General features: G+C 32.5%; 4 protein-coding genes across 7 annotated transcripts in view; 3 read left to right on the top strand and 1 right to left on the bottom strand.

The window, feature by feature from the left end:
- The first annotated feature begins 1236 nt into the window (after window positions 1-1236).
- Window positions 1237-6623, top strand: LOC101498283 (translocase of chloroplast 120, chloroplastic). The gene is made up of 3 exons (XM_004500679.4): window positions 1237-1629; window positions 2006-5759; window positions 6183-6623. Exon 2 carries the CDS (start codon window positions 2033-2035, stop codon window positions 5714-5716), a length of 3684 nt encoding a protein of 1227 aa, XP_004500736.1. The 5' UTR covers window positions 1237-1629; window positions 2006-2032; the 3' UTR covers window positions 5717-5759; window positions 6183-6623.
- A 1629-nt stretch (window positions 6624-8252) lies between these two features.
- LOC101498622 (uncharacterized) lies at window positions 8253-11158 on the top strand. The gene is made up of 5 exons (XM_004500680.4): window positions 8253-8971; window positions 9239-9384; window positions 9467-9624; window positions 10721-10781; window positions 10858-11158. Exons 1-5 carry the CDS (start codon window positions 8383-8385, stop codon window positions 10906-10908), a joined length of 1005 nt encoding a protein of 334 aa, XP_004500737.1. The 5' UTR covers window positions 8253-8382; the 3' UTR covers window positions 10909-11158.
- A 9914-nt stretch (window positions 11159-21072) lies between these two features.
- LOC101499493 (uncharacterized) lies at window positions 21073-23749 on the top strand. 4 transcript variants are annotated; one of them, XM_073369196.1, is made up of 5 exons: window positions 21073-21842; window positions 22096-22619; window positions 22870-23001; window positions 23349-23409; window positions 23582-23749. In XM_073369196.1, exons 1-4 carry the CDS (start codon window positions 21197-21199, stop codon window positions 23406-23408), a joined length of 1362 nt encoding a protein of 453 aa, XP_073225297.1. In that variant the 5' UTR covers window positions 21073-21196; the 3' UTR covers window position 23409; window positions 23582-23749. The 4 variants fall into 4 exon arrangements, with proteins under 4 accessions (XP_073225297.1, XP_012571510.1, XP_073225296.1 ...); XM_012716056.3 differs by having other exon boundaries at window positions 23489-23749; XM_073369195.1 differs by having other exon boundaries at window positions 22870-23030.
- Window positions 23750-23898: 149 nt separating this feature from the next.
- LOC101499795 (uncharacterized) overlaps window positions 23899-25550 on the bottom strand; it is a 3695-nt gene continuing 2043 nt past the window's right edge. The window contains exons 3-4 of the mRNA XM_004500684.4: window positions 25362-25550; window positions 23899-24501 (exon numbers count right to left, since the gene is read on the bottom strand). Coding sequence (XP_004500741.1) covers window positions 24150-24501; window positions 25362-25550 — 541 coding nt within the window. The 3' untranslated portion in view covers window positions 23899-24149. The remainder of the gene's footprint in view (window positions 24502-25361) is intronic.

The following is a 25550-nucleotide window of genomic DNA, read 5'->3' as shown; positions in this document are numbered from 1 at the left end:
GTAGCTTCTCAAAAAAATGATATAATAGTATAAAAATTTTAAAAAATTATTTAATTTTTTTAAAGGACAGTTAAAAAACAGATTTACTAACATACATCCATTTATTTTATTTTTTATTTTATATATACAAGCACCTATTTCTCAAAAGGTCTATATGTTAAAAAAATATTATAAAAAGTCAACCAACGAGGTTGAGTAATACTTTTTTCAACGAGTTACTAGTAATTTATAACAATAATCGCATTACTAACATTTACTATTAAAAAAAAACAAATTATAATAAAAAGTAGTTAAATACACCTAAAGACGTAACTTGTGAACGTATTTATTCAAAAAAATGCTATAAAACTGGTATTGTGTTTATTATTATTATTATTATTATTATTATTATTATTTTTTTATTTTTTATTTTTTATTTTTTTTAATGTATTTGCTTTCTATCACACCAAGTAAAGAAAAAATTATCCTGATCTTTCGTTTTCTTTTTACTTCGTTTTTTGTTAATCAGACTAACCATTATTGAACATGAGCGAGATCAAGGTCGTGCACCTGTACATTAGCATCACGCGCGTGAAACGTAACCTTTTCACGCACGCGCACAAATTACGTTTTTGGTTATTTTCACATTTTCGTCGATGATGCATATGCACTATTTTCCTCAACCATCTATATCCGTTGATCTCACCCCTCATCCTGAAATGAAGCAGAAGAATTGATCTCTTTTCATTTCAACTGTGACTGAGACGGAAACATCCTATCATCTCTGTTAATTTGGACATAAACAAACATATTTGCATTCTTGCTATTGTTATTTACTTTCTAAATTTAATTGAGACTTCTTTTTCATTTGATTTGATTAGATATATGATAAATTGAAATCAATTTCCCCACTGTACATTTGAGATCGTTTTATGCTGTTAAATTGACGGTATGATTTAAACCGTCTAATATAAAATCAACGGCTGGATATGTATCCTGGTGTCACCAACCACAATTTTTTGAAAGTCACCAACCACAATTGGGCATGACTTATGTTTCTATGCATTTGGATATACATGGTGAACAATTAGGGGTGCCATTGCAATTATTATTAGAAATTATCATTGGGAACGCTCCACTTATAAAATTCCAACAACTTGGAAACTTGACCGTGAATTATTGATCTTTCGGTGGGGGCAATTATTTTCACCACAATACATTGATGATCGATAAAAATATCTCCAATCAAGTTGCACTTAAATCTGTTGGAACTCCAACACTTTTTCTATATGCAAATTAAAACGTGTTATCCATTCACCGTGAAACACAACCTCTTTAATGAGCACGAATTACTGCGATAAAAAAAATAAAAATAAAACAGGAAATATTTTCTTGCGGTTTTTGTTCCCATCAGTAACCATAATTTGCGCATTTTCGTCGATGATGTCTATGCATCATTCCCTACCGTCGATCTAAACTCCTCATTTATCTCTATCCGTCGATTTTATCCTTTATCCTGAATTCACTTGCCAAGACAAACAAAGTGAAGCAGAATTCATCTCTTTTCATTTCAACTGAGTCCGAGTCCGAGTCTGTGACTAAGACACACACCCTTTCATCTTTGTTCTTCTGAATATCATAAATAAACAGGTTTTCATTCTTACTATTGTTATTTACTTTATGAATTTAATTCAAACTTATTTTTCATTTCATTTTATTAGATATATGATAAACCCTAATATTTAACCGCATAGGCGACACCATCAGTGTTTTGTGATTCTTATGGGGTGTTTCTGTTAATTGATTTCTACGTTGCATCAAAATTCTGCTTCTTTTACCCGTTAAATTATATCTCATTGGGTCCCGAGTTAGTAACTTATACTTTATGTTGGATTTCGATTTTAATGAATTATTATTATTGAGACTGGTGTTTTTGTCTAATCATCAAAGTTCCATCTTCATTCCTAATTATCGTTATAAAAGGGTTTCTGATATCTTAATTTTTGTTTTTTTTTTGCAATTCTAGGGTTTTATAACGACGTGTGAATTTGTGATGGATAATAATGCTGTGGTTTTTGATGGGTATGGCGAGGGAGAGAGAAAGAGGGTGGACTTTGGGGTGTCTAATGAGAGTAAAGGGGGGTCTAATGAGTTAAAGAATTTGGAAGGAGATGAGGTTTTCGAGGAGGCAATAGATCCACTAAAGCATTTCAATGATCTGGAAGATACTGTTGTTGGTCAAGGCGATGTTGATGCTACTGTTACTGCATTGCCTTCTACTTTGGTTGATGAAATTCCTGATACCGCTGAAGAACTGGATAACTTTGAAGAAGCGATTGGGGTTGCTGATGAGCCTGCCCAACACTCAAAGCAGGAGGAAGCTGAAGTGATTGCTAATCAGGAGGTTCCTGAGGATCAGCAGGGTCAGCTTTATAGCTCTTCTGTAGATGGAGTTGGTACTGGAGGGACCGAGGGTGGAGTATCTGGTGATGAATCCTACAGTATTAGGGATGATTGTTTGGAAAGTAGTGATTGTAGTGAGGGAAAGAAAGTTTCTGATTTAAACACCGATGGAAGCTTGGTATCTCAGGAGGCTATAGGCTTGGTGAATGGAAACTCGGGTTATTCAAGTGAGAAGTCTGAAAATGAGGATCTTGAATACGTGACTCCCAGACAAAATGGTGGTATGCTTTTTGAAAATGGAAGGACAGACAAGGTGGATTATGCTGTTGCTGAGTTTCATACAAATTCGGAATCCTATGAGGAGATAGGAAACCAGGGTGCTGATGCTGGGGATTTGAAGGAGGGTGGCTTGGATCCTGAACTCAAAGATGACAAAGTAGAGGAACAATGTAATGGTTCAGGTGATCCTTATTGCGAAATTCAAAATATTCAGCTTGCAGATGAAGAAAAAGCGCACAGACATTCATCTTCCGAGGATTTAGATCCTCATGGTAAAATAATTATTGAAATGGAGGATGTGACCCTTGGCACCGATATAATCCATGAGGACAAAAATGGCAAAGAAATTGAAACATCTGATAGTCAGAGTACTGAATGCAACGATTATAGTAATGATGAAGCTAATGATGCTAATGCTGGATCAGATTCAGAACATCAACAAACAATTGATGAAGCAGGAGGATCTTCTCTAGCTGCGGAGGAAAGAGAAGCGATTCAAACTGCCGGAAGTTCATCCCTGTCCGAAAGTTCTTTTGTCAATGAGGCACTAAATGTTCAGGCTACTGAATCTTATTCAGAAGAACAAAGTTCCAAGGATTATCCATCTAAAATTTCTGCCGAAGAAAACCAAGGAAATTTTGAAAATTTATCTGTTGTTCGGGAACCTAAAAAGATACCAGAGACTAATGTGGAAGAGAAGAAAACCAATCAGATCATTGAAGAACAGAAACGTGAACTTGTTTCCTCATCTGGAAAATCTGTTGCTACTAGCACCCCTCTTGTTCATCCTGCTGGCCTTGGACCTGCAGCTCCATTATTGGAACCTGCTCCCCGAGTGGTGCAGCAGCCACGGGTGAACCATACTGTTTCTAATACACAGTCTCGAAAAACAGAAGACTCGTCGATCGGGGAGGCTGAGGAGTATGACGAGACTCGAGAGAAACTTCAAATGATTAGGGTGAAGTTTTTACGGCTAGCTAATAGGCTTGGGCAGACACCCCACAATGTTGTTGTAGCACAGGTTCTGTATAGATTAGGACTGGCTGAACAGCTCAGAGGGAGGAATGGGGGGCGCGTTGGTGCTTTTAGCTTTGATCGTGCAAGTGCAATGGCCGAGCAACTGGAATCAGCTGGCCAAGAACCACTTGATTTCTGTTGTACAATAATGGTTCTTGGAAAGACAGGAGTTGGGAAAAGTGCAACCATCAATTCTATCTTTGACGAGGTTAAATTTAATACTGATGCTTTTCATATGGGAACAAAAAAGGTTCAGGATGTTGTAGGAACAGTACAGGGCATTAAAGTGCGGGTCATTGATACACCAGGACTTCTACCTTCTTGGTCAGATCAGCGACATAATGAGAAGATCCTCCTCTCTGTCAAGCGCTTTATTAAGAAAACACCGCCTGATATTGTGCTGTATCTTGATAGGTTAGATATGCAGAGTCGGGATTTTAGTGATATGCCGCTCTTACGAACAATTACCGACATTTTTGGGCCGTCCATATGGTTCAATGCCATTGTGGTTTTGACTCATGCAGCATCTGCTCCACCTGATGGCCCTAACGGTACTGCTTCCAGTTATGACATGTTTGTCACACAGCGCTCTCATGTTGTGCAGCAAGCCATTCGTCAAGCTGCTGGTGATATGCGTCTCATGAATCCTGTATCGTTGGTTGAAAACCACTCTGCATGCAGAATTAATAGGGCCGGCCAAAGAGTGTTGCCTAATGGCCAGGTTTGGAAACCTCATCTGTTGCTCTTATCTTTTGCGTCAAAAATTCTGGCCGAAGCAAATGCTCTTCTTAAGTTACAAGATAGTCCACCTGAAAAACCTTACACGGCTCGCACAAGAATGCCGCCATTACCGTTTCTTCTGTCATCACTTCTTCAGTCAAGGCCGCAATTGAAATTGCCAGAGGAACAATTCAGTGATGACGACATTCTTGATGGGGATCTTGATGAACCTTCAGATTCTGATGATGAAACAGACCCTGATGACTTACCACCATTTAAACCTTTGACAAAGGCAGAGATCAGAAACCTTTCTAGAGCTCAGAAGAAAGCATATATGGATGAGGTAGAGTACCGAGAAAAACTCTTCATGAAGAAACAATTAAAGTATGAAAAAAAGCAACGGAAGATGATGAAGGAAATGGCAGAATCAGCGAAAGATCTGCCAAATGATTATAGTGAAAATGTGGAGGAAGAGACTGGCGGTGCAGCTTCTGTTCCTGTTCCCATGCCAGATTTGGCCTTGCCTTCTTCTTTTGACTCTGATACTCCCACTCACCGGTATCGTTATCTTGATTCATCCAACCAGTGGCTTGTAAGACCTGTCCTAGAAACTCATGGATGGGATCACGATGTGGGTTATGAAGGCTTAAATGTAGAAAGATTGTTTGTTGTTAAAGACAAGATACCCCTGTCTTTTAGTGGTCAAGTTACCAAGGATAAAAAGGATGCTAATATTCAGATGGAACTTGCCAGTTCAGTTAAGTATGGAGAAGGGAAAGCAACGTCTGTAGGTTTTGATATGCAGACTGCTGGGAAAGACTTAGCTTACACATTACGCAGTGAGACAAAATTCTGTAATTTTAGGAGAAATAAGGCAACTGCTGGTCTCTCATTTACTCTCTTGGGTGATGCCTTGTCAGCTGGAGTTAAATTCGAAGACAAGTTGATTGCGAATAAGCAATTCAAGTTGGTTATTGCTGGTGGTGCAATGACAGGGCGTGATGATGTTGCTTATGGTGGCAGTTTGGAGGCCCACTTGAGAGATAAAAATTATCCTCTAGGACGCTCATTATCAACGCTTGGGCTTTCGGTAATGGATTGGCATGGAGATCTTGCTATTGGGTGCAATTTACAATCTCAAATTCCCATTGGACGGTATACAAACCTTGTTGCGCGAGCCAATCTGAACAATCGTGGGGCTGGACAAATTAGCATTCGTTTAAATAGTTCAGAACAGCTTCAAATTGCTTTGATTGGCCTCATCCCTCTACTTAAGAAGGCTGTTGGTTATTCTCAACAATTGCAGTTTGGACAATGATGATGATGTTAGATTGTGTGAGCTGCAACACCTGCGCTAATAGGTAATTAATTTAAGATGGCATCTCTTGCTGGATTCCATGAAACCGGAGCGATGCTAAGTTGTGTTTTTATGTTATTTAAACCAAAAATACATCTTATTATTATATTATAGCCACTGTAGTCTCCTTTGTTAGTACCTTTTTGTATTTTTATACATTATGCTGCTGGGATCCAAAGTAAATGTCCCTAGTTCATCAGCTGAGCTAAAGGTTCTTCAGTTGAGGAACCATTAGATTAGGAACCTTATGTTTTTCTGTGTTTTTAGGGAGTTTAAATTTCAGTTAGCTGATTGGAACTTTGGTACCACATAACTATAAGCATATTTTCTATAAGTTTTAAGAAAAAGCTATTTTATTGTGTGATAAGATATTTTCAGCGTTTGATTTTACAGTTTGAATTTGATATCTATGCTGTGAACTTTCCAGATAACCTTGGCACTGGCTGGACTGGCTGGACTGGCAGTAAAGATGGCGTTGCATAAATTACAGAAGGAATAACAATTATTTTGGTAAAGAGTGTGTGATCTAGGCTGGTTGTTGAAATTGTACCATACTCAAGTGAAGTCAGTCGCAATGTTTCTCCGTGCTTCAATAATAATTTGTGAATCATGCTGTTTGCTAAAGATTTAGATGCCTTAGTTATTCAATTACCAACTTATTGTAGATTACTCATTTTAATTGTTCAGAGTAGTTTTTCATCTGCTTTTGGATTTGACTACTGTTTTGTCACATGCTGAAAAGCATCAATAGGATCAGTTTTTAATTTAATTCCCTTCATGAATGATTATGGGACTCCTAATCTTGTTGTCACACAGTTATGGATGCATTTCGTTTTTCAATTCAATTGAATCTGGATTGCCAGTTGCAGCGTTGTTTTCTTCTTTTTCTTCTGTTATTAAGTTAGCAGCCATAGTTATTAAAATTGTATAAGGGAACATTACTTACAAAGACCTTCCATTTTAGCATTATTAAAATAATGTTTGTTGAAAGTCATTGGTTGGAATTGTATAATTTATTTGATATGATGTATGTTGGGCGGCTCAATCGTATTGCAATTCCACAATATTAATATAATAAACTTTAATTTGATTATCAGATCGAATAAATTCATGATGAGTCATGCAGTGTATGCAATATTTGAAAGAATGGCGTGTTATGATGTATCAACAAATTTGATCATTTATCTGACAAAGAAGCTTCAAGAAGGCGCTGTTCCCTCACTTCCAAGTTCCAACAATACCTTATAGTGGTGCAGGCTTCCTGCATGCTTTGGGTGTTGTACAAATTTTGGGCTGATATGGATAACATATGTTTATAGCAGTAATAGTTTTCTGGTTAACTAAAGTGGTTTACCAAAACATAGATAAAAAGTAGAATGAGACAGTGAAAGAAGGAAAGGAAATCGGGTGAGTTTTGAAAGGAAGAGAAAATATTTAAATTTATAATTTAATATGTAATTTTGGCTGTGTCCAGAAGTTAAGGAATGCTTAAACTCTGATTTGAAAATTACTAACTGGGTCAATTAACCATGGGTTAATTAAATGGATTGAATTTGAGCCAAACTTGCTAAGGTGGTGCCGCCATGCTATTCTACTTATAAGAGTTTGTATTCTAAGCTGGCTTGCCTGGTATAAGAAACTCAACCTTTCTTGTCCACACCTGTTACTTTGAGTCTGTTTCTGAAATATCATTAGTTGGAGCAAGGCATCTGTCAAGAATAAAGATATCAACTTTGTTCAACTATCATCATATTACCATTGTTTTTATCCAATTATTATGTTATCATAAATTTACGTGAAAGTATTTTATTTTAATTTAATTTGTTTTGCTATTTTCATTTGAGTGTTTATGTTCGCTCCTATACATCACTGATTTATAAATTTTAATATAAATACTTAATAAATACTAAATTTCTCTAACTTCGAACACTTCAAAAAATATTTCTTAATAAATCACATCAACAATTATATATAAAATCATATTTTAACGACAATTGTTTATTTTAATATAATTTATTAAGTGATTTATTTTAATATAATTTATTAAGTGATACCAACAAAAGTGAAAAGAGAAAGTTCTTTACTAAACACTTATCCAAACATATAACACCCTTTTTTTTATAAAAAAAAAGTCCCTTTTTAAAAAATTTCATTTGTTTTATATAATTAAAAAAAGTAAAAAATACCTAAAATTGTTTTTAAAAAAATTTGATTTTCATTACATTGAATAAACACAAAAAAACTTTAATTTGTTTAAAAAAACTTTAACAAATAATCGAAATTGTTGAATGCAAAATCACTTATTCAGTAAAAAAGTGTCTTAAATATCTAAAATAAGAGCAGTAGTTTTCAACCAAACAAAACAAGCAGTCTTAATTAGGAAAATAATTAATGGTTCGGATGTCTTTTTTTGCTTTTAACTAAAACGTAATACCAAACAAAAGACTCTTGTGTTTTGTCTCTCAGATTTCTCACTGTTTTTTTGTACATCAAACAAAAGGACAAAACAAAACACTGCTTTTATTCTTGGAAATAAAAGTGTTATAACAAAATGGGTTTTTATCATGTTTTGAAAATGAAATTTTAGAAAGCAAAATTTAAAAAGGGGAAAGTTTTAGCAGAAGAAAATGGAGGACGATGTGAGATGGTGTTTGGAATTTCTTGGTGGAAAATCAAGTGTAGACATCAGTGAAGTTAATAAACGGTTTCTTAGAATGTCAGTCTCCGACAATTGTTCTCGCTTGAAGAAGACCATCCTCCTCCAAACCCTACAAGACGAGTTGTACTCGAAAGCTTCTACCTCAGAATGGATGCTCGAAGCTCTCGAGGTAATGGAAACTTTACTTCTTTCTGAAGACTCTTGTTCGAATCAAATCACCGCCACCATGAAAGACGCTTATTGCGCCATTGCAGTTGAGTGTACTATCAAATACCTTGAAGTTGAAACGTGCAACCCTGCTTACCGTCAAGCTGTGGAGAGAATATGGAAGGGTAGGGTTCAGAAAATGGAGCCATCTTCTGAACGTGAAGGAAGTTTTTTGTTTTCACCTGAATTGAAACGCTGGAAAACTATTATTGTGGTTTCCCTTTTGAACCCTACGTACGTCGACATGTTTGCTTCTATCACACATCCTCGAAGGGATGCCCTAAAAAAGTTGAAACTTTATTTGGATGAAGCTTTGCAAAACCTAGCTCTTTCTAGGAATCATCAAACAGGTTTTCTTTTTCTCCGTTGCTTTTTCTTTAAGTGCTTAGAAGAAGAATAGGGTTTACTATTTCTATATCCAAGTGTTATGCTGCTGTTATGTGAGTGTTACTGTTTTGATTACATAAGTATTTCAAGTTTTAATTACAAAAGTGTTAAGGTTTTCATTGTCTCACTTATGCTATTTATATGTACATATATTTGAGATTTATAAATTTTGTATAATCTTACACTTAGTGGATTTACGGTTTTCTTCTTGTCTTTGTTGTCTCCAATAGAAATTCAGAAAGACAACGAGACATCGCTTAAAGGCAAGGTTACTACTACTGGCATTGATGATGCTAATCTTACAAAGACAGTTACTGTATATGATGTTTGTGACTCTAGCTTCAGGGAACCAAATAGGGCTGCTCGTACTCATAAGGTTACTACTTACTACTACTGTACTCAATTTTTATTTTCATTTGGATGTATCTTTAAATTAGTATATTAATTTATTATTGCAGGGAGGAACATCTAATAAAACTAGAATTACATTGATTAGTCCGAAGAAGGTGAAAATTTCTCCGCTGAAGAAATACGAACCAAAAAAGATCTTTAGAAGAAGAAAACCGAAAAGGTGGAGTGAATTGGAAGAAGAGACGCTGAGAACTGCCGTACGCAAGTATGTATTTTCTTTGAAAGCTTTAAACTAGGTACTGTAGGATTCATCACCGAATTGCAATTCTATAACCCAAACTTCTCTAGGAATTCATTGGCATACTTCTTCTGACTTAAGTAAATACTTGAATTTTGGAGAAATTCTATATCAAGGAATTACTTCATCTTCCCTAAATTTGTCATATCAAACTCAATTTTCAAACACGAGTATCATTCCCAGTAAGAATTAAGTTATTGACGTATAAACTGATCTTAACTCCTCCTTCTCTTTTTTCAAAGAGAGTATGCTCAAAATTGCATTACTCATATCCCTCCTTCACAAAATAGGCTTCTATTTTGCTATACCAAGCATGTGGTGCTTGCTTCAGTTCATACAAACATTTCTTAAGCTTATACTCTTTCACTTCTTCACCCTTTTTAACATAACCCAGTGATTGTTCTACATACATGTTTTCATTCAGTTCACCATGGACCCGAAATTGTCATCTTGGAAACTTTGTTGAAGAACCTGTGAACAAAAAAAGTATCATCATTATTACAAAATAAGAAGAAAACTAGAGTATAAAAAGAAGAGATGGTGGGAGTTGGCACACTGCCAAACTTGTGGCATGTCGTTGTTCTCATTGCTTGAAAAATAAGAAATTGAAGTATTCTCTTTCTCATTATATGCCACAAAAATGATAAAGAGAACACAAAGAAGGGGAAGGAAAAAACATGAAGAGGAGAGTGAAGCAATGGTGACCCAACTAGAGAGATCAATGGAGATGAAAACCAAAGCAAAATTAAAAAAATGATACCTTGAATGAGTTAGATGTGTAAAATCAAAGGTTGTGTATCTTCAATGGATTGCAGATTCGGTTTTGCTGGGGCTGAGGGTTGGAGATGAGAGAATGAAACTGACAAAATTAGCCCAGATTTTGGGTACATGTCATATGATGAATGCAGCATAATTTTGTAGTTTAACCTGTGGTTATAATGTTTATATTGAACACTAGATTATTTTGCCCCAACTATTTATAGTTCTTTTTGAGAATATAAATAGAATTGCATACACTTTCACCACAATTTCATACTATTGTTTATCTTGTTTTCTTGTTCAGATTAGGCGAAGGAAATTGGACAGCAATCCTGAATACTTATACATTTGATAACAGAACTGGGGTAAGTCTAATTAAAAGGTGTTGGTATTTTCTTTTTCTACTTATGTTTTTAACGCCAATCAAATTATTTTTATTAGGTTGATCTCAAGGATAAGTGGAGAAATATGGAGCGCTCTGGACGCCAATGAATAGTTAAGACGTGCATATCTTCTTTTTTGCAGATCATTTCACTATATTTTAGTATTCATTGTAGATAACTGGATATTAGACCTACACACATGGCATTTCTGGACTTGTGTCCGGAATATTATTGTATAGCATTAACACTTTAGTACTCATTGTTGATATTACACCTACACAAATGAGATATATGGATTTGTCTCCATAATGTTATTATATAGCATTAACACAGTATTCATTGTGGATATTTCAACAAAATATGGCAATGTTATGTAGGTAGTTTTGCATTATAATAAAGTAGTATCAGAAAGTAATGCAAATATTTTTCACCAAAACACATTTGATTATTCAACAGTATATACTTTTTTCTTAATTATTCTATCCTTTGTGGAAACATATAAATGACATAGTGTTAATTTGAATGAACTGCTATTTTTCGCACTGACAAACATTGCTCCAAATGATGAACTGAAATGAGGTATTTTGTACTTTGAATTTTATTGTTATATTTCACAAGTTTTTTTGCTTTTGTCTTAGTACCTCAAAAACATGAAAAACGGGTAGCCTAGGGGGATGGAAATACATTAGAGAAACTTTAATATTATTTATTACCTATTACTAAAAGCTTATATCGAATATGAGTTGTTATCACAAGAAATATATATGAGTAAGTTAATTAATAAACCTTCAAAGGACCCTCTGTATGAAATCCCAAATTCTTTGAATTTTCTCTAGCCTTAGTGTATCTCGAATGGGAAGAATTTTTTTTATTTTTTAGTTGTTGGTGTTATTTTTTGTTGGCACAAATTGTCACATAACACTTAAGCAATAAGTAAATTTAACCAATTTTACTCTAATGACGACTAGAATAAGCAAATTATACTTGACTCCACCAATTTATGTTTCCCACTTTTTGTAGTTGAGATTGAGTAATAAAAAATTGTTTTTTCATGATTAAGTTCGGGTTGCTTGCTGAAGCTCTATCTCTTAAATTTAAGTAATCTTCATTGCCACACAGGCACATTCCAATGATTAAATTTAAACAATCTCCATTATCACACAACCACACTTCAATGGTAAAAGAGAAGAAAAAAAACTATTTTTTAAAATTAAATATATACATTTAAAATTTTAATTTAACTCTTTTTTAAAATTAAATATATACTTTTAAAATTAAATTATTTGATATTATTTTTTGTGTGTTTGAGATTTTATAGAGAATAAAAATAAAAAAGAGATAAATCATTGAACATATGTACTTTAAATATTATGATACAGCAAAGTTTACAAGATTCCAAGTTCTTTGGTGAATTAAATATTATGATACAGCAGTTTTTATAAATAATTTTATTTTAATAGAAAGTTTGACGTATAGTAAAAAATACAATCTGCAATAATAATAATGCACTAAAGAATGGAGGAAAAATGAACCAAATTTCTATGGTGTAATTTAAAATTAATATATTTTAGTATTATAAAATTTAATAACGAATAGTCTAATAACATGTTATTTATAGATAAGTTTAACTATATTTTAAATTTTGTTTTATTTTTAAAACGATTATATTTATTTATTAAATTAAATAATAAAATAACAAAATTTATTCTATTATTGTTATTTCTTTACCGCATTGTCTCTCCGTGTTCTTCTTGTCTTCCTATATTATTTTATATAAATTATATAATTTTATTTTTTGACTCCAATATGAGAATAATATTTGAAAAAAACTTAGGAAAATTAAGTTATTTCCCTTCCCATTAACGAGGAAGAGAGAGAAAGAAGTGGGACGAATAAAAAAAGAGAAGACGAAAAGGTTACGTTACGTGTGAGAGGGAAAAAGGCGGGAGGAAAAGAAAGAGAAAGAGAAATTGATTTGTGATTTGGACGAAAGTAGCCCTAGTTTAATAATTTATATAGAAAAGTGAAAGAGGAAGTAAAGAAGAAGAAGAAGAATGAATGTTGAAGCACATGAAGACGACCCTTTTGGGTTTATTATTGAAGAATACAAAATATCCCTTTCCCAAGAGGAACTCTTACGTAACACTCCCTTAGTCGGAGATTACTCCTACCAACCCCCCATTCTTCCTTCTCTTACCCCCCCTCTCCCTCCCCCCGTTCCTTCTCTTACTCCTCTTCTTCATCATTGTACTCTTAATCTCGCCTCTGATATTGACGATCACTTCCATTGCTTCGTTGATTTAACTCAGGATTCTGATTTAGGGTTTTCTCACCCTCATCCCAATCATAATGGTATCGAACAACCCCTCCAGGAGAACCACAATAATCTCCAAACTCAACAACCTTCTCCAATGTCTGAACTAATCCGATTTCTTTTGGATAAGGCTACTCAATCTGGCAACGATCATTTTTCTGTTTTTGATGTATTGCAATTTCTCGCGATAAAGAGGAGTGGTACTGAAGTTCCAGTTCAACTCAATGGTCTTTCTGTGTTGGAAGTTGCAAAGCTTGCTCATATTACTTTTCCTCGCCCAAGGTGGTGGCCTCACCATTTTCAATCCAAATTATTCAACTTCCATGATTAACTGTCACGGAGGACGTTGATGGTTTGCTTTTTTTTTTGGAACATTCTCTCACTTGCACTTCCAAGTGTTTTTTTTATGGTAATATTCTGTCTATGCTAACTAAGACTCTAATTTCCACTATTAGGTTTTTTGTGTGGTGAATATATAACCTATTAGTACTAACACTTGTTACTATGGTTATGAACTTGTGTTAATATCAATCTGCTCTATATATTTATTTATTTATGCTTCTCTAGCTGGTTATACTTTTCAATATGAAGAGGTCACCTCTAATTTCTGAATTGTTGGTATTTATGTGGATTGTTTATTTCATTATTAGATTCAAGCTTGTTACTATAAAAATCAGCTAGTAGTTGTTAGTTTTTCTGTATAATTCTTAGCTACTCATCTTCAAAGTATTTCTATGTATATTTGTGATTGTTTGGAAGTATGTTGGTGTTGTCATAAGGTTATTAAGACTGTCTACTGCACTATTTGTTGTTTAGCAATTTCCATTAGAGCTGTGAAGGAAATTCTTGAACTTGACAGATAATTTCACTATTAGAAAACTATTTGAATTGTGGCAGTTTTTCACTTTCCTGATAATGGGAACTCTGAATTTATATCATTATCATTTTGTTCTTTTCCAGTTTAATGGTGCTTCAGCTGCTTTGTTGTTACTAGTCTCAGTCAATTAATCTCCAAATTGAAAATGAAGACTACATTTAGGATGTGTTTGGTTTGGTTTATTATTCTCATTTTCAGCTGATATATTTTCATCACAATTATAATTACATAAATACTACCTTGTTTTTGAATCATTGTTGTAAGGATGTTGAGCCATTTGAAGCTCTGCATATGATATGCTATAATGGTTGTAACTTCTGCAAAAAGCTTCCATAACTGCATTGTTTCCACCCTTGTTGTTGTTGTTGCCATTGGTTTTGATGATCGGTGTAAGGATCTTCTTTCACTTGGAGATATGAGTTTAGCATGCAAAGGCCATTGTTTGAAGCAATTTTTATTGCACTTTTGAGACTAATTTACCTTTTCTTTTTTTCTTTTTTTTCCACACCTACCAAACTATCCAAACGAGTTTGCCCAGAACTGTGGATCTTCCATGCTTCACTGAAGCTAGGAATCAGGGAACTTTTGTTTATTTGGTCGTAATTAGTCTAGTTTGGAGAAAACAATTGATGACTAAAGCACAAAGCAAATAATTCTACAACACTTATGTATATTTTTTAAAAGTATATATTAGTACTTAAACTGCACATTCACTCTTGATTGTAGTGAAAGATGACAATAGCAAGTGAATACCATTTAGTGTCAACTGTTAATATATTTTAGAGTGGGCTTTATTGATAATTGCAGTGAAATATGATAATAGCAAGTGAACACTATTTAGCGTCATTGGATTTTACGTCAGTTTGGCCGACGCCGACGAGCATCAAACTAACACTAGTGCTTATCTTCAAGTATTTTAGTGTTGGCCAACACCATGACACTAAACTGATGCTAATAGTCTATTAGACTTTTGTTTGTTAACGTGAACATTCGATTGACGCTAAAACTATTTTTCCTAGTAGTGTTTTGGACGAATAGTTATTATATTGGAGACTCTTGCAAAATGTAGGTCGTGTGTTGTGCATACAGAGAAGATAGATGAGTTATCAATACCATGGATATAGTATAAAATGAACCTTCGATTGTTTTTTTAATTATTTATTTTTTAAAAATTATAATTAATATATTATAATTGTTTTTACATTTATATTAATTTTTTTAAAAAATCAAAGTATTTTTATTTTTATGTCAAACCCTAAAAAAATAATAAATTTATCTTATCTATTAACTATAAATATTTATTTCTTATTGTAACAAATTTTTAATAATCCAATTTCATAAATTCAATGTATAAAAAAGTTAAAATGTATAAATACTATAATCAGTATATTATAAATGTAAAAAGAAATGAGACCAAAAAAAATATAGAAAGAAAAATAATAACATCATACATTTAAAATACAATTCTCAACGCCCTTTATTCTATTGGTTAGAATCTATGACACATTTACGGATATAGTATCAAATACTGGTATAGATACAACATATGGTAATTAAAAAAAAATATAATGTTATTCTTACGTTAATATAACATGATTTTTTTTATAATTTAATTAAAAGAATTAAATTATTCAATGCATAATATATAAAAGTAGAATATCTACAAATACAGATAAATATTTGATATTTGTTTATATAAATTAAGTGAGATTGCATTAAGTTTGGTGGATTGATATAAATGAATGTAAATAAATGCATTAAGAAATATGTATTAGAAAAAGATATTCGATTGATGGATGGATTGATATTAGAGAAGCCGAAAAGTTACGGAGAGATTGAATGTATCCCATCGAGAAAGAAGGAAAAAAGCGGTAAGAAAAGAAAGAGAAAGAGTGATTTGGACAGAAATACCCCTAAGTTAAGGGATGGTATTAAAATTGATTTATATATAAGAGTGGTAGAGGAAGCATTCATCGAGTGAAGAAGGAAAGATTGAGAATGAATATGAATATTAAAGATCCTTTTGCCTTTATTATTGAAGAATATCGAATCTCCCCTTCTCAGGAGGAACTTTTGCGAAACACCCCTTTGGTCGGAGACTACACCCACCAATCCAATGTCCACTCGCCGGTTGACGCCGACGGCTCTGTCTCCTCCGCCCCCGTCCTCGTAGCCTCCCCTCCTCCTACTCAGTACGCCCCCCAAGACGTTTTTCACACTCCTCCAGAGGACTTATCTCTTCCCTCTTCTGACTGCCATCGAGGAAACCTCACAGGCGACGCTGATGTTCGTCACTGTACTCTTAATCAGGCCGTTGATCTTCATGACAAGTCCCACTGCTGTGTTGATTCGACTGAGTTTTCTAATTGTTCGAAGTTCGTAGAAAAGGATTCCAAATTAGGGTTTTCGGATGCTCATGCCGATGAAACTGTTCTACCACGAGAAAATGTTGTGGGAGAAGGCTCTGGAAGTAAAGTGGAATATGGGAACGTTGGAGTGGAAAACAGAAACAATGTTTCTGTTTTTGATGTATTGAAATATCTGGCGGAGAAGACTGGTGTTGAATTTGAAGATGAAGAAGAAGATGAAGGTGAATATGTTGGTATTGGTCTGTTGAAAGCTGCCAAACTTGCCGGCATTACTTTTCCTCGCCCATGGTATTATCCGGATGATTACGAATCCGAATTCTTCAACTACGATAAGGGTGGAGGTAGTAAATGAAGCTTATTTTACTAACATTTTCTCCTGCAACATCTCTCCTATCTGTTGCACATGACTTGGCTATAGATAGTCTTTTTTGTGAAGTTCCAGTTGTTTATCTTTTCTAGATTTTGTTTTTACTAACTTTGCTTTTAGATTTTTCTCTGCTTTATCATGCAGAGGTTTTTTTGTAGTTTTTTTATGTATTAACCCCTCTATCCAAAATCCCTGTATTTGGTTCTTTGTTTTGCTTCAGTTAACTGGCTTTCTCTGCCACCCCCTTTAATATGACAAAATTTGGCTATTACTCTGATTGATTCTATGAGCATGCTTTTACTGAATGGTCTGCTTCTTCATATCTTTTTGCAAGACATATAGCTTTTGGGTTTTGTGTGATGTCTAATCTTTAAATCAGTGATTTTGTAATGCTGGTGTAGTTGGTGCTTTCTATTTCATTAGAGGTCTATTGTTTGTATAGGGACTATGTAGCTTCTGGCCTAATCTTTGTGCTTGGATCAGTGTCTTTTAATGCAGTTTTACTTATGCCTTTTCAAAAATAATAATGCATTTTCCATGTTAATGATGGTAGTTTTCAAAGTAGACCACCTCCTTAATCACTTTTTCTATTTTTTTTAATAGACTCTTTATGAGTACAGCTTATCTCTTATAGGAAGCAGCCAAGCCAGAAAAAAAAAACAACATGAAGAGTTTGGGTACATTTAAACATTATAAAGATTGACACAATTATCTACAATTCAACTAACATGTTATAAACTAAAAGTTGATTGAATTATTTTTGTAGTCAATTTAAGACTTCATGTAGATGAAGGTTTGCTTTATTGGAACAGTTAAATCTTCAAAAACTATTCTGTAATATTTTTTCGCTGATGTTTCTCTTCTGATGTAATAAAAAGAAAGTGAGTTGCAATAATCCCCATTGATACTGTTTGTCGCTCTTTATAATAACAACACAAGATAGCAATCTAAGAGGTAAAATGTCGTGAATTTTATCAAAGGTGTAATTGTTATTGCTTATATATTAGGTTGATTAGGCAGAGGAGTCTCCTGTCAAATTTTATGCATTTCCATCGAGACTGATATTTCCAATTCATTCATTTGGAATTTTCTGATGTTCGATCTATCAAGTTCATAATTTTTAATAATTTGGATCTATGTTAAATAGTCTCGTCAGATATTTTTGTCATGCTTTTTTTTTTTCTTCACAAATTCCTTATGTACTAGGGGAGACTAATATGAAAATACATGTATGGAAGACTATAGTAATTAATAAGCCCTCCATTGTATTTGTAAACACTGAAAAACTGCATGTTATTCATAAGAAATACAAGTAATTTTGTGAAAGGTGCATGCCCCAAACCCGTTAGCTGAAATAATATTTGTTCATAATTTTCTCTTATGCCACAATTAATATTTTCTAAATAAGAAGAAAAATATACAAATCAACAAGCATAAAGAGAGGAACACTTCCATTGGATGAGTACAAGATTTCAGCTGTGGGCAGAATAGGAAGAGATGCACTTTTATTTCTCCCAAACTAAAAACTGAAAATACAAAAAAGCGCATCGATTTTACATCCATTTTTGGAGCTAAAAATGCTCATCGTTAAAAATTTATAAATATAAAAGCGTGTTCAAAGTTATTAATTTTCTGATTTTTTCTATGACCTAACAAATACTTTTTATATATCTTTTAAAATTTTACTTTTTACAACGATAATTAGAAAGTGTCACATAATGTATTTTCATCCGTAATTTATCTCATCCAATTGCACAAAATTGTTAAATTTCTTAACAATCTTTTACCTTTTAAATTATAGTCGATATTGTAATTTGTTTTTATTATTTAAATGTGTGCTAATATTAATTAAAATTTTATCTTTTGTATTTTATTATTGTTGCCTATTTACATTCTTCGTTTTGTATATGTACTTTTTGTTATATATTTTAATTTTAATTATCATACCACATTAACAAAATTTAAAGATGTCTATTGCAGCAGATAAAAACTTGAGTGGTTAACGGCCGGCCAATAAAAGAACATACAAACTTATGATACCATCTCCATTTTTATTTCTGTAAAACACAATTAATTTATAATTAGTAGACAAAAGTTGAAGTAATAACAAATTAATTGATTCAGTATATCAACCTTTGTTTGACCAAATTATAAATCAACTGTTTTTTTTATAGAAATGATTGACTATTTTTTTTTCTTTTTCTTTTTGATTTGTGTGAAAGATTGAAAACTATTAAAAGTTTTTAATGTCTACTAAATGTTAACATTATATGATATATTCTTCAACTATCATTGGGGTGATAATATTATCTCTTAGAATTCGATTTTCATTAAAAACAAAAATTCATTATTTTTTATTGAGAGAAATATGGCGAAAGTAGTAAACTCTAAATTAACCGTGTTGATAGCAATAAGAGTTGTATTACTACACGGAGAAATATAAATATGTTAAATGACTTTGTTATTGTTGGAGTATTTATTTTGACACATGACTGGAAATATAAAGAATGTTGCATCAAATGAATTAACTATCTAATATAGTCTAAGTAAGAAAGAAACATATATCCTAAACTCCTTAATTAATGTTAATGAAATTTAAAAATTGCACTAACAATAAGACATACATGTAATTAACAAATTGCAATTGTCCATTCTCAGAATTTCACCATCTCCTCTCTTCATTTAATAACGTCACCAACCTTCAACCAATATGTCTACATCAAAACTTTTTCACTACGTTCAAAATCTTTCTTTCCATCAATTCAAGAAGATTGATGGGTGAAGAAGCTTGCCTGCATAAACTTGGTATTTCTTTCTTTTTTTTAATCTTTCACCATGTAATAAAATAATCATGCCTTTACATACAATTACCATTCTATTTTGTACTTTTTTTAAATGTTAAAGATTAGATTTTTGTGCTATGTTTGCTAATTTTTGTATTCTTGATAATTGAGTTTTATAGGTTGCTTTGCTTCTATTGGAGGTATACCTCTAGAAGTAAAACTGATGGAAAGTTCTCTAGCTTTAAACAGAATTATTTTAGATTAATAAAAATAAAATTTTAATAATTACTTTTAATATATTTTAAACATAAATTTTTTTAATTAAAAATAACCTATTATATTATTTTACATTTTAAATTAACTAAACCGTAGTTTTACTATAAACTTCGATTAACCTAACATATATAATCTATAAACTATATATTCTTTCTCCACTTCATAATGACTTTTATTCTAATGCACTCTCTGTATCTTCATTATTAATACACTCTTATAAAATAATGTATTTGATTTTTTTTTCTTTTGCAGCAATTCATGTCAGAATCACTCGAGAACTTTTAAACTACAATTACTTGAGAACTTTCATTTCACCATCTTTTGTATAAACCAGTTGAATTCAATGCTCTTTCAGATTCCATGTAACGGAATTGATTTAAACTACAATTACTTTTGTGTGTAGAGAAATTTCATGGTGTTTGGATTATGAGGGAAACCTACTAAAACAGTATAGAAAGAATTCACTTACAGCTCAAAATTGAATTTTAAGCATAACCATTTTCAATACTAATAGATTCACGATCATACTGAAATTTAAAACAGACAATCATCATAATTTCGTTAATGATGATTACATTATAAATATTAAATTTACATCCATTATGAATCTAATATTATGTTTCAGAAAATGACTTTTAATCAATAATTGCCTTCCAAAATCAATTAATTGTCAAATATCTTAATATAAAAAATTGTGGAACTTAAGCGTCGCTCTTCTAGACTAGGAAATTGATAACTAATATATAAAGTTATAAAGGAACTCCCGGTTAGTTACTAATGCAATTTAACAAAATACTTTTTCTAACATAAAGTACGATCAAATAGTATTTGCCATCTCTTCAAAGTGTAGACTATAATCATAGCTCATCATTATCACCAACCTGTCCAATCACACTGGCAATTACTTCAAGAATTGGCTCAATGGCTGGATAGAAACTCCGATTTATTATAATTTATTTAAAAAAAATTAAAGTTTAGATTAAAAATTAAAATTCGATTAGTTATCTGTTTTATCAACAATACACAAAATCATTTAGAACACGTTTGTTGAATAAAAAGATATTAACATAATAAATATTATTTATTTTATATTTAATACATATTTTATCATAAAATATAATAATATATATTTAAATAATAAAATTAATATAATTAACAATTACATATTTTTTTAAATTAATATATTATACTTTAAATATTATAAATTAAAAAAAATAATTTTATATTTAAAACTATTATTAATAACTTACGTTTATTCCATATATCGGAAATTTGGTGTAGAAGTTTAATTTTGGAAAGATCTGAAGAGTTTTGGAGGGAAAGTAATAGATCTGATCACGCATTTTGTTAATATATAGAAGGAAAGGGGTAACGTTTAAGTTGACCTAGGTGAGAAAGAGAAGAAACAAAAATGGAAGGGGATGCGAGGGATTTGTGTTTGTCTTTGGAGTACCTTCTTAGAGATTCTTCTGTAGATACTAATTTTCTTAACCAACTCATCTCTACAATGTCACCTTCCCTCATCGATTTTCGTATGATGAAGAACTTTATCCTTCGAAACCTTCAAGACGACTTCTTGTCCAATGCTTCTAATCCTGAACACTTGCTTGAAATTCTTGAGGTTCTAGAAGAAATCCTTCGTCGTGAATCTGAATCTGAAACTTCTTCAAACCCTATCACCCCCGCCATGAAATCTGTTTATTGCGGCGTTGCAGTGGATTGTACACTCAGGTTCATTGAAGCGGATAAATATAACCCTGCCTACCGCAAAACAGTAGAGAGGATATGGAGAGATAGGGTTCGTTACATGGAAACGTCGTCGTCTTCTGCTGGTGGAAGTCTTTTGTTTTCACCTGATTTGGAACGCTGGAAAGCTGAAATCGAAACTTCCCTTTTGGATCCCTTAGTCGTTGAAAAGCTTGCTACTATGCCAAATACTCGAAGGGACGCTTTCAAAAAGATCAAACTTTGTTTGACTGAAGCTTGGGGAAACCTTGGTCCTACTTTGCTTCAAACCACCTTTCAGTTGCATAACAAGGAACTACAACAACACAAAGGTTCTTTTCTTTTTTCCTTTCGACTTTCATTGTTTTTTCCCTTTCTATTTTATAATAATAATCTTTTGCTACTCACACTTATTAGCACTTTAGGTTTAGTAGACATTTTTGAAGCATTGGTGTCTTGTAGAAGACAAGGATAGAATTTTGAAATGAAGATGGCTTATTGAGATTTCTGAGCTCTGCATCCCTTTTACTGTTATATGCATCAAAAAGTATGACTGCAGTTAACTTTTCTTCTTCTCGTTTTTAGGGTCTTCTGTAGAAGTTCAGAAAAACAATGAGAAGCTGAAAGGGAAGCGTATTATGACTGCAGTTGAGGAAATTGATCTATCAGCCTCTTGTAGCAAAGCTAGCTATGTGCTAATTAATGAGGGTCCAAATACTACTGCAGCTGAGGAAATTGATCCACCACCCGCTTGTAGCAAAGTTAACTATGTGCTAATTAACGAGGTCCGAAATACTACTGCAGCTCAGGAAATTGATCCACCACCCACTTGTAGCAATGTTAACTATGTGCTAATTGATCCATCAGCCACTTGTAGCAAAGTTAACTATGCTCTAATTAACATGGTACCACCTGATTTCGCAATTGAGGACATGAATCAGGAGCCACAAACAGAAAACCAGAGGTCAGAAGCAAATGTAGCCAACCCACAAGCATGCCATGGTATTAATATGAGTGAGGCTAATCTTACAAGGACAACTACTGTCCATCAGAATGATGTTTATAACTCTAGCATGTTGGAACCAAATCGTGCTACTCGTACTCATGAGGTAACCGTGCTTGTAGTTTATTTTCTTCAAGTTGATTCATTGACTCATACAGGCACTAGTTTGATGGAACAAAGTAGTGCTGCTAGTGCACACGAGAAACCGTGTTGTGCTTGTGGTGCCTTGATTTTAGGGGGTTTCATTTTGTTCAATGTTTGTTTTCATGCTTAATTTTCCTTTATAATGTTTGTGGTACTCAATTTTTATTTGAATGTATCTATAAATTGGTATATTATTAATTATTGCTTATTAGGGAGGAACATCAAATAAAAGAAGTAGAAACAATTTGCCTAATCGGGAGAGGAGGAATCCTCCTTCGGTGAAGAACTTTGATCCCACAAAAATCAGAAAAAGGAGAAAACCAAAAAGATGGAGTAAATCAGAGGTAGAAACTTTAAGGGCTGCTGTAACAAAGTATGTACTTGTTCTAACTAATTAAGTTATTATAACATTTTGTAGTTTATTTCATCATTACTAACTCGTTTCTTTACACTCTTACTTTATCATTCATTTTTCATACGTTTTTTAATATATTGATGGAGTGTGAAACTCTAGTATGTTTACTTTCTATTTATAAGGGAATTGATTTCATCTCTCAATAATCATATATCTCCATTTTAACGTTCAAATGATTTTGCCCCAACTATTTCTACTACATTTGAGAATGTAAATAGAATTGAATACACTTTCACTACAACTTCATTTTCACATTTATCTTGTATTCTTTTTCAGACATGGCATAGGAAACTGGAAAGTAATCTTGAATTTGTATACATTCGGAACGAGAACTGAAGTAAGTTTAACTAAAAAGTATTGGTATTTTATTTTTCTACTTATGTTTTTAATGCGTACGGATCAAATTATTTTATCAGGTAGATTTGAAAGACAAGTGGAGAAATTTGTCAAAGATCGTACGCAAATAAATCAGTTGCACATACGAATCATATTTTTTTGTCTTTGTGCAGGTAGCTTTTCATTGTAATTATATTTAGTATCAAAATACAATCCAAATATTTTTCACCAACTAGATTATATTATTCAACAATGTATACTCTTTCTTTATTATGCCATCCTTTATTATTCCTTGTAACTTCTGTCTTCGAGGTTCAAAACTTTAGCAACTAGTTTTAGCTTCTCTCTAGATGTATCGTACTTATTTGAGGAGTACTTAAATAATTGTTCTTGGTAACTGGTAAGAACTTAGCAATTAACACTGTAAACTGTGAATTATTTGCTGCCACTAAGTCACATTTAAGATAATAAATATGTATGAATACGAGAATGAGACGAAATATTTCCTAGTTAGTACATGTTCAAAATCATACAATAGAATACCAAACTTCATTTATATAAAAATGAAAAAAAGTTATACAATAGAATATCCTTAAATAAACATCATAATGTGCATGTTTGGGTTAGGTTATTTTATGGTATAATCATCAAAAGCTTTCTGAGTAAACTTTAAAAAAATAATCATTTCCCTAAAATAATCAATTCCCAAACATGCTATTACAAAAGGCTCTATCTGAATTATTAATTGCAAGAAGTGAATTTGCAAGGAACATTTCCGGCACCAGAATTAGCCCTCATGAAGTGTAAAGCAGTAATGAGAACATCCCTAGTTGAACCCATCAAAGCCAAATTCATGTGTTCGACTACACCAAGTGGATGATAAGTGAATTGAAGACTGTTATAAGAATTAAGAAGTGCAGTGATCCCTTCTCTCAAAAGAGTCCTATAAGGATCTCCTCTCCCTTTCATCCCATACCACAATGTAATGTCTGTTCCGTATCTCCTTGCTGCAACGATTCCAAATGCTACCGCTACTTTAGTGTCTTTGTTCACTCCCCTCCAGTAGCATTCGTATTCCGGCATTGTCCACATTCTACAAATAATTTACAAAATTAGATTCATATATATACACATTCTTGCATTTATAAACAAGCCTATTTATGAAGTCAAGCTGTACTAATAATAAGTTACATACATTATCAACTATTCTCACTACTAGAAAATTAAAATTACTGACACAAATTAGAGATGACAAGAATAAAATTTGTTACTAATGACCTCGGTCACTAAATTTAGTGAAGAAATTAGAGATGAATTTCATATTTTCTTCTCTAAATTTGGCATATTTCGTGCATCCCTTATTATAAGACCCATTTTTAGATTGCTCAATATAAGATTATTCTTTTTCAAAATTTCATGAGTTAATAGTTTTTTAATAATGCTAACATCCTATTTTTTAACACACTTTCTTCCACCAAAATTTATATGGATCTATATATTTTGGTGGGATTTATGTAAATTTTAACCAATTATACAGTGTATTAGAAAATGTATTGTTAACTCCCTCATTTTTTATTTATACAAATATCCCTATGTAATTTAAAATTGAAACCCATAAGGTCATTTTCTTTGTTTTATGATATCAAATATCAATAATTGTAAGGTGATTATGAAAAAATAACATAGAATTTTGACAAATTTACAAATACAACAACTTTTTTTAATAATAAGTGAGCATTGTGCTTGAAGCTGAATTAATATTAATATTTACTTTTGAAAAAACAATCATAAACATAAGATCAAATTTTACTGTATTACTTCATTTTATACTCTATTAACATATGATATATGATTGGATAACTAGATATCAAAATTTTAAGCTGCATAGTTTGTAAACTATACTAGGTATTATTATCCTTGTAGGTTATTAAACGTTTTCTAGCATAAACTTACTCTGATGGACATGCTGAAGCTTCAGCAAAAATCACTGGTGGTAGTGGAGGTAGTGGTGGTAGTGGTGGCATTGGGGGTAAGTTAAAATGTGGAGGTGGAAGTGGAGGTGGATGAGAATTAATTGGGGGTGTGAATATTGGTGGTGGAGTTGGGTTAGAAGATGTTGAACAATATTGCATTGGTTCAGCA

This window comes from Cicer arietinum, chromosome 5 (assembly GCF_000331145.2).
Source record: "Cicer arietinum cultivar CDC Frontier isolate Library 1 chromosome 5, Cicar.CDCFrontier_v2.0, whole genome shotgun sequence".
Classification (NCBI taxonomy): Eukaryota; Viridiplantae; Streptophyta; class Magnoliopsida; order Fabales; family Fabaceae; genus Cicer; species Cicer arietinum.
The sequence above is the reverse complement of the archived record's forward strand: the minus strand, read 5'-3'. Positions and strand labels throughout refer to the sequence as shown.

What these genes read in the sequence shown, in the direction of transcription:
- LOC101498283 (XM_004500679.4), top strand. Translation starts at nt 2,033, where the DNA reads ATGGATAATAATGCTGTGGTTTTTGATGGGTATGGCGAGGGAGAGAGA.
- LOC101498622 (XM_004500680.4), top strand. Translation starts at nt 8,383, where the DNA reads ATGGAGGACGATGTGAGATGGTGTTTGGAATTTCTTGGTGGAAAATCA. An exon ending in CTGAGAACTGCCGTACGCAA is followed by an intron (nt 9,625 to 10,720) that starts GTATGTATTTTC and finishes TTTCTTGTTCAG; the next exon opens with ATTAGGCGAAGGAAATTGGA. An exon ending in CATTTGATAACAGAACTGGG is followed by an intron (nt 10,782 to 10,857) that starts GTAAGTCTAATT and finishes TATTTTTATTAG; the next exon opens with GTTGATCTCAAGGATAAGTG.
- LOC101499493 (XM_004500683.4), top strand. Translation starts at nt 21,197, where the DNA reads ATGGAAGGGGATGCGAGGGATTTGTGTTTGTCTTTGGAGTACCTTCTT. An exon ending in GGAACTACAACAACACAAAG is followed by an intron (nt 21,843 to 22,095) that starts GTTCTTTTCTTT and finishes TCTCGTTTTTAG; the next exon opens with GGTCTTCTGTAGAAGTTCAG. An exon ending in CATTCGGAACGAGAACTGAA is followed by an intron (nt 23,410 to 23,488) that starts GTAAGTTTAACT and finishes TTATTTTATCAG; the next exon opens with GTAGATTTGAAAGACAAGTG.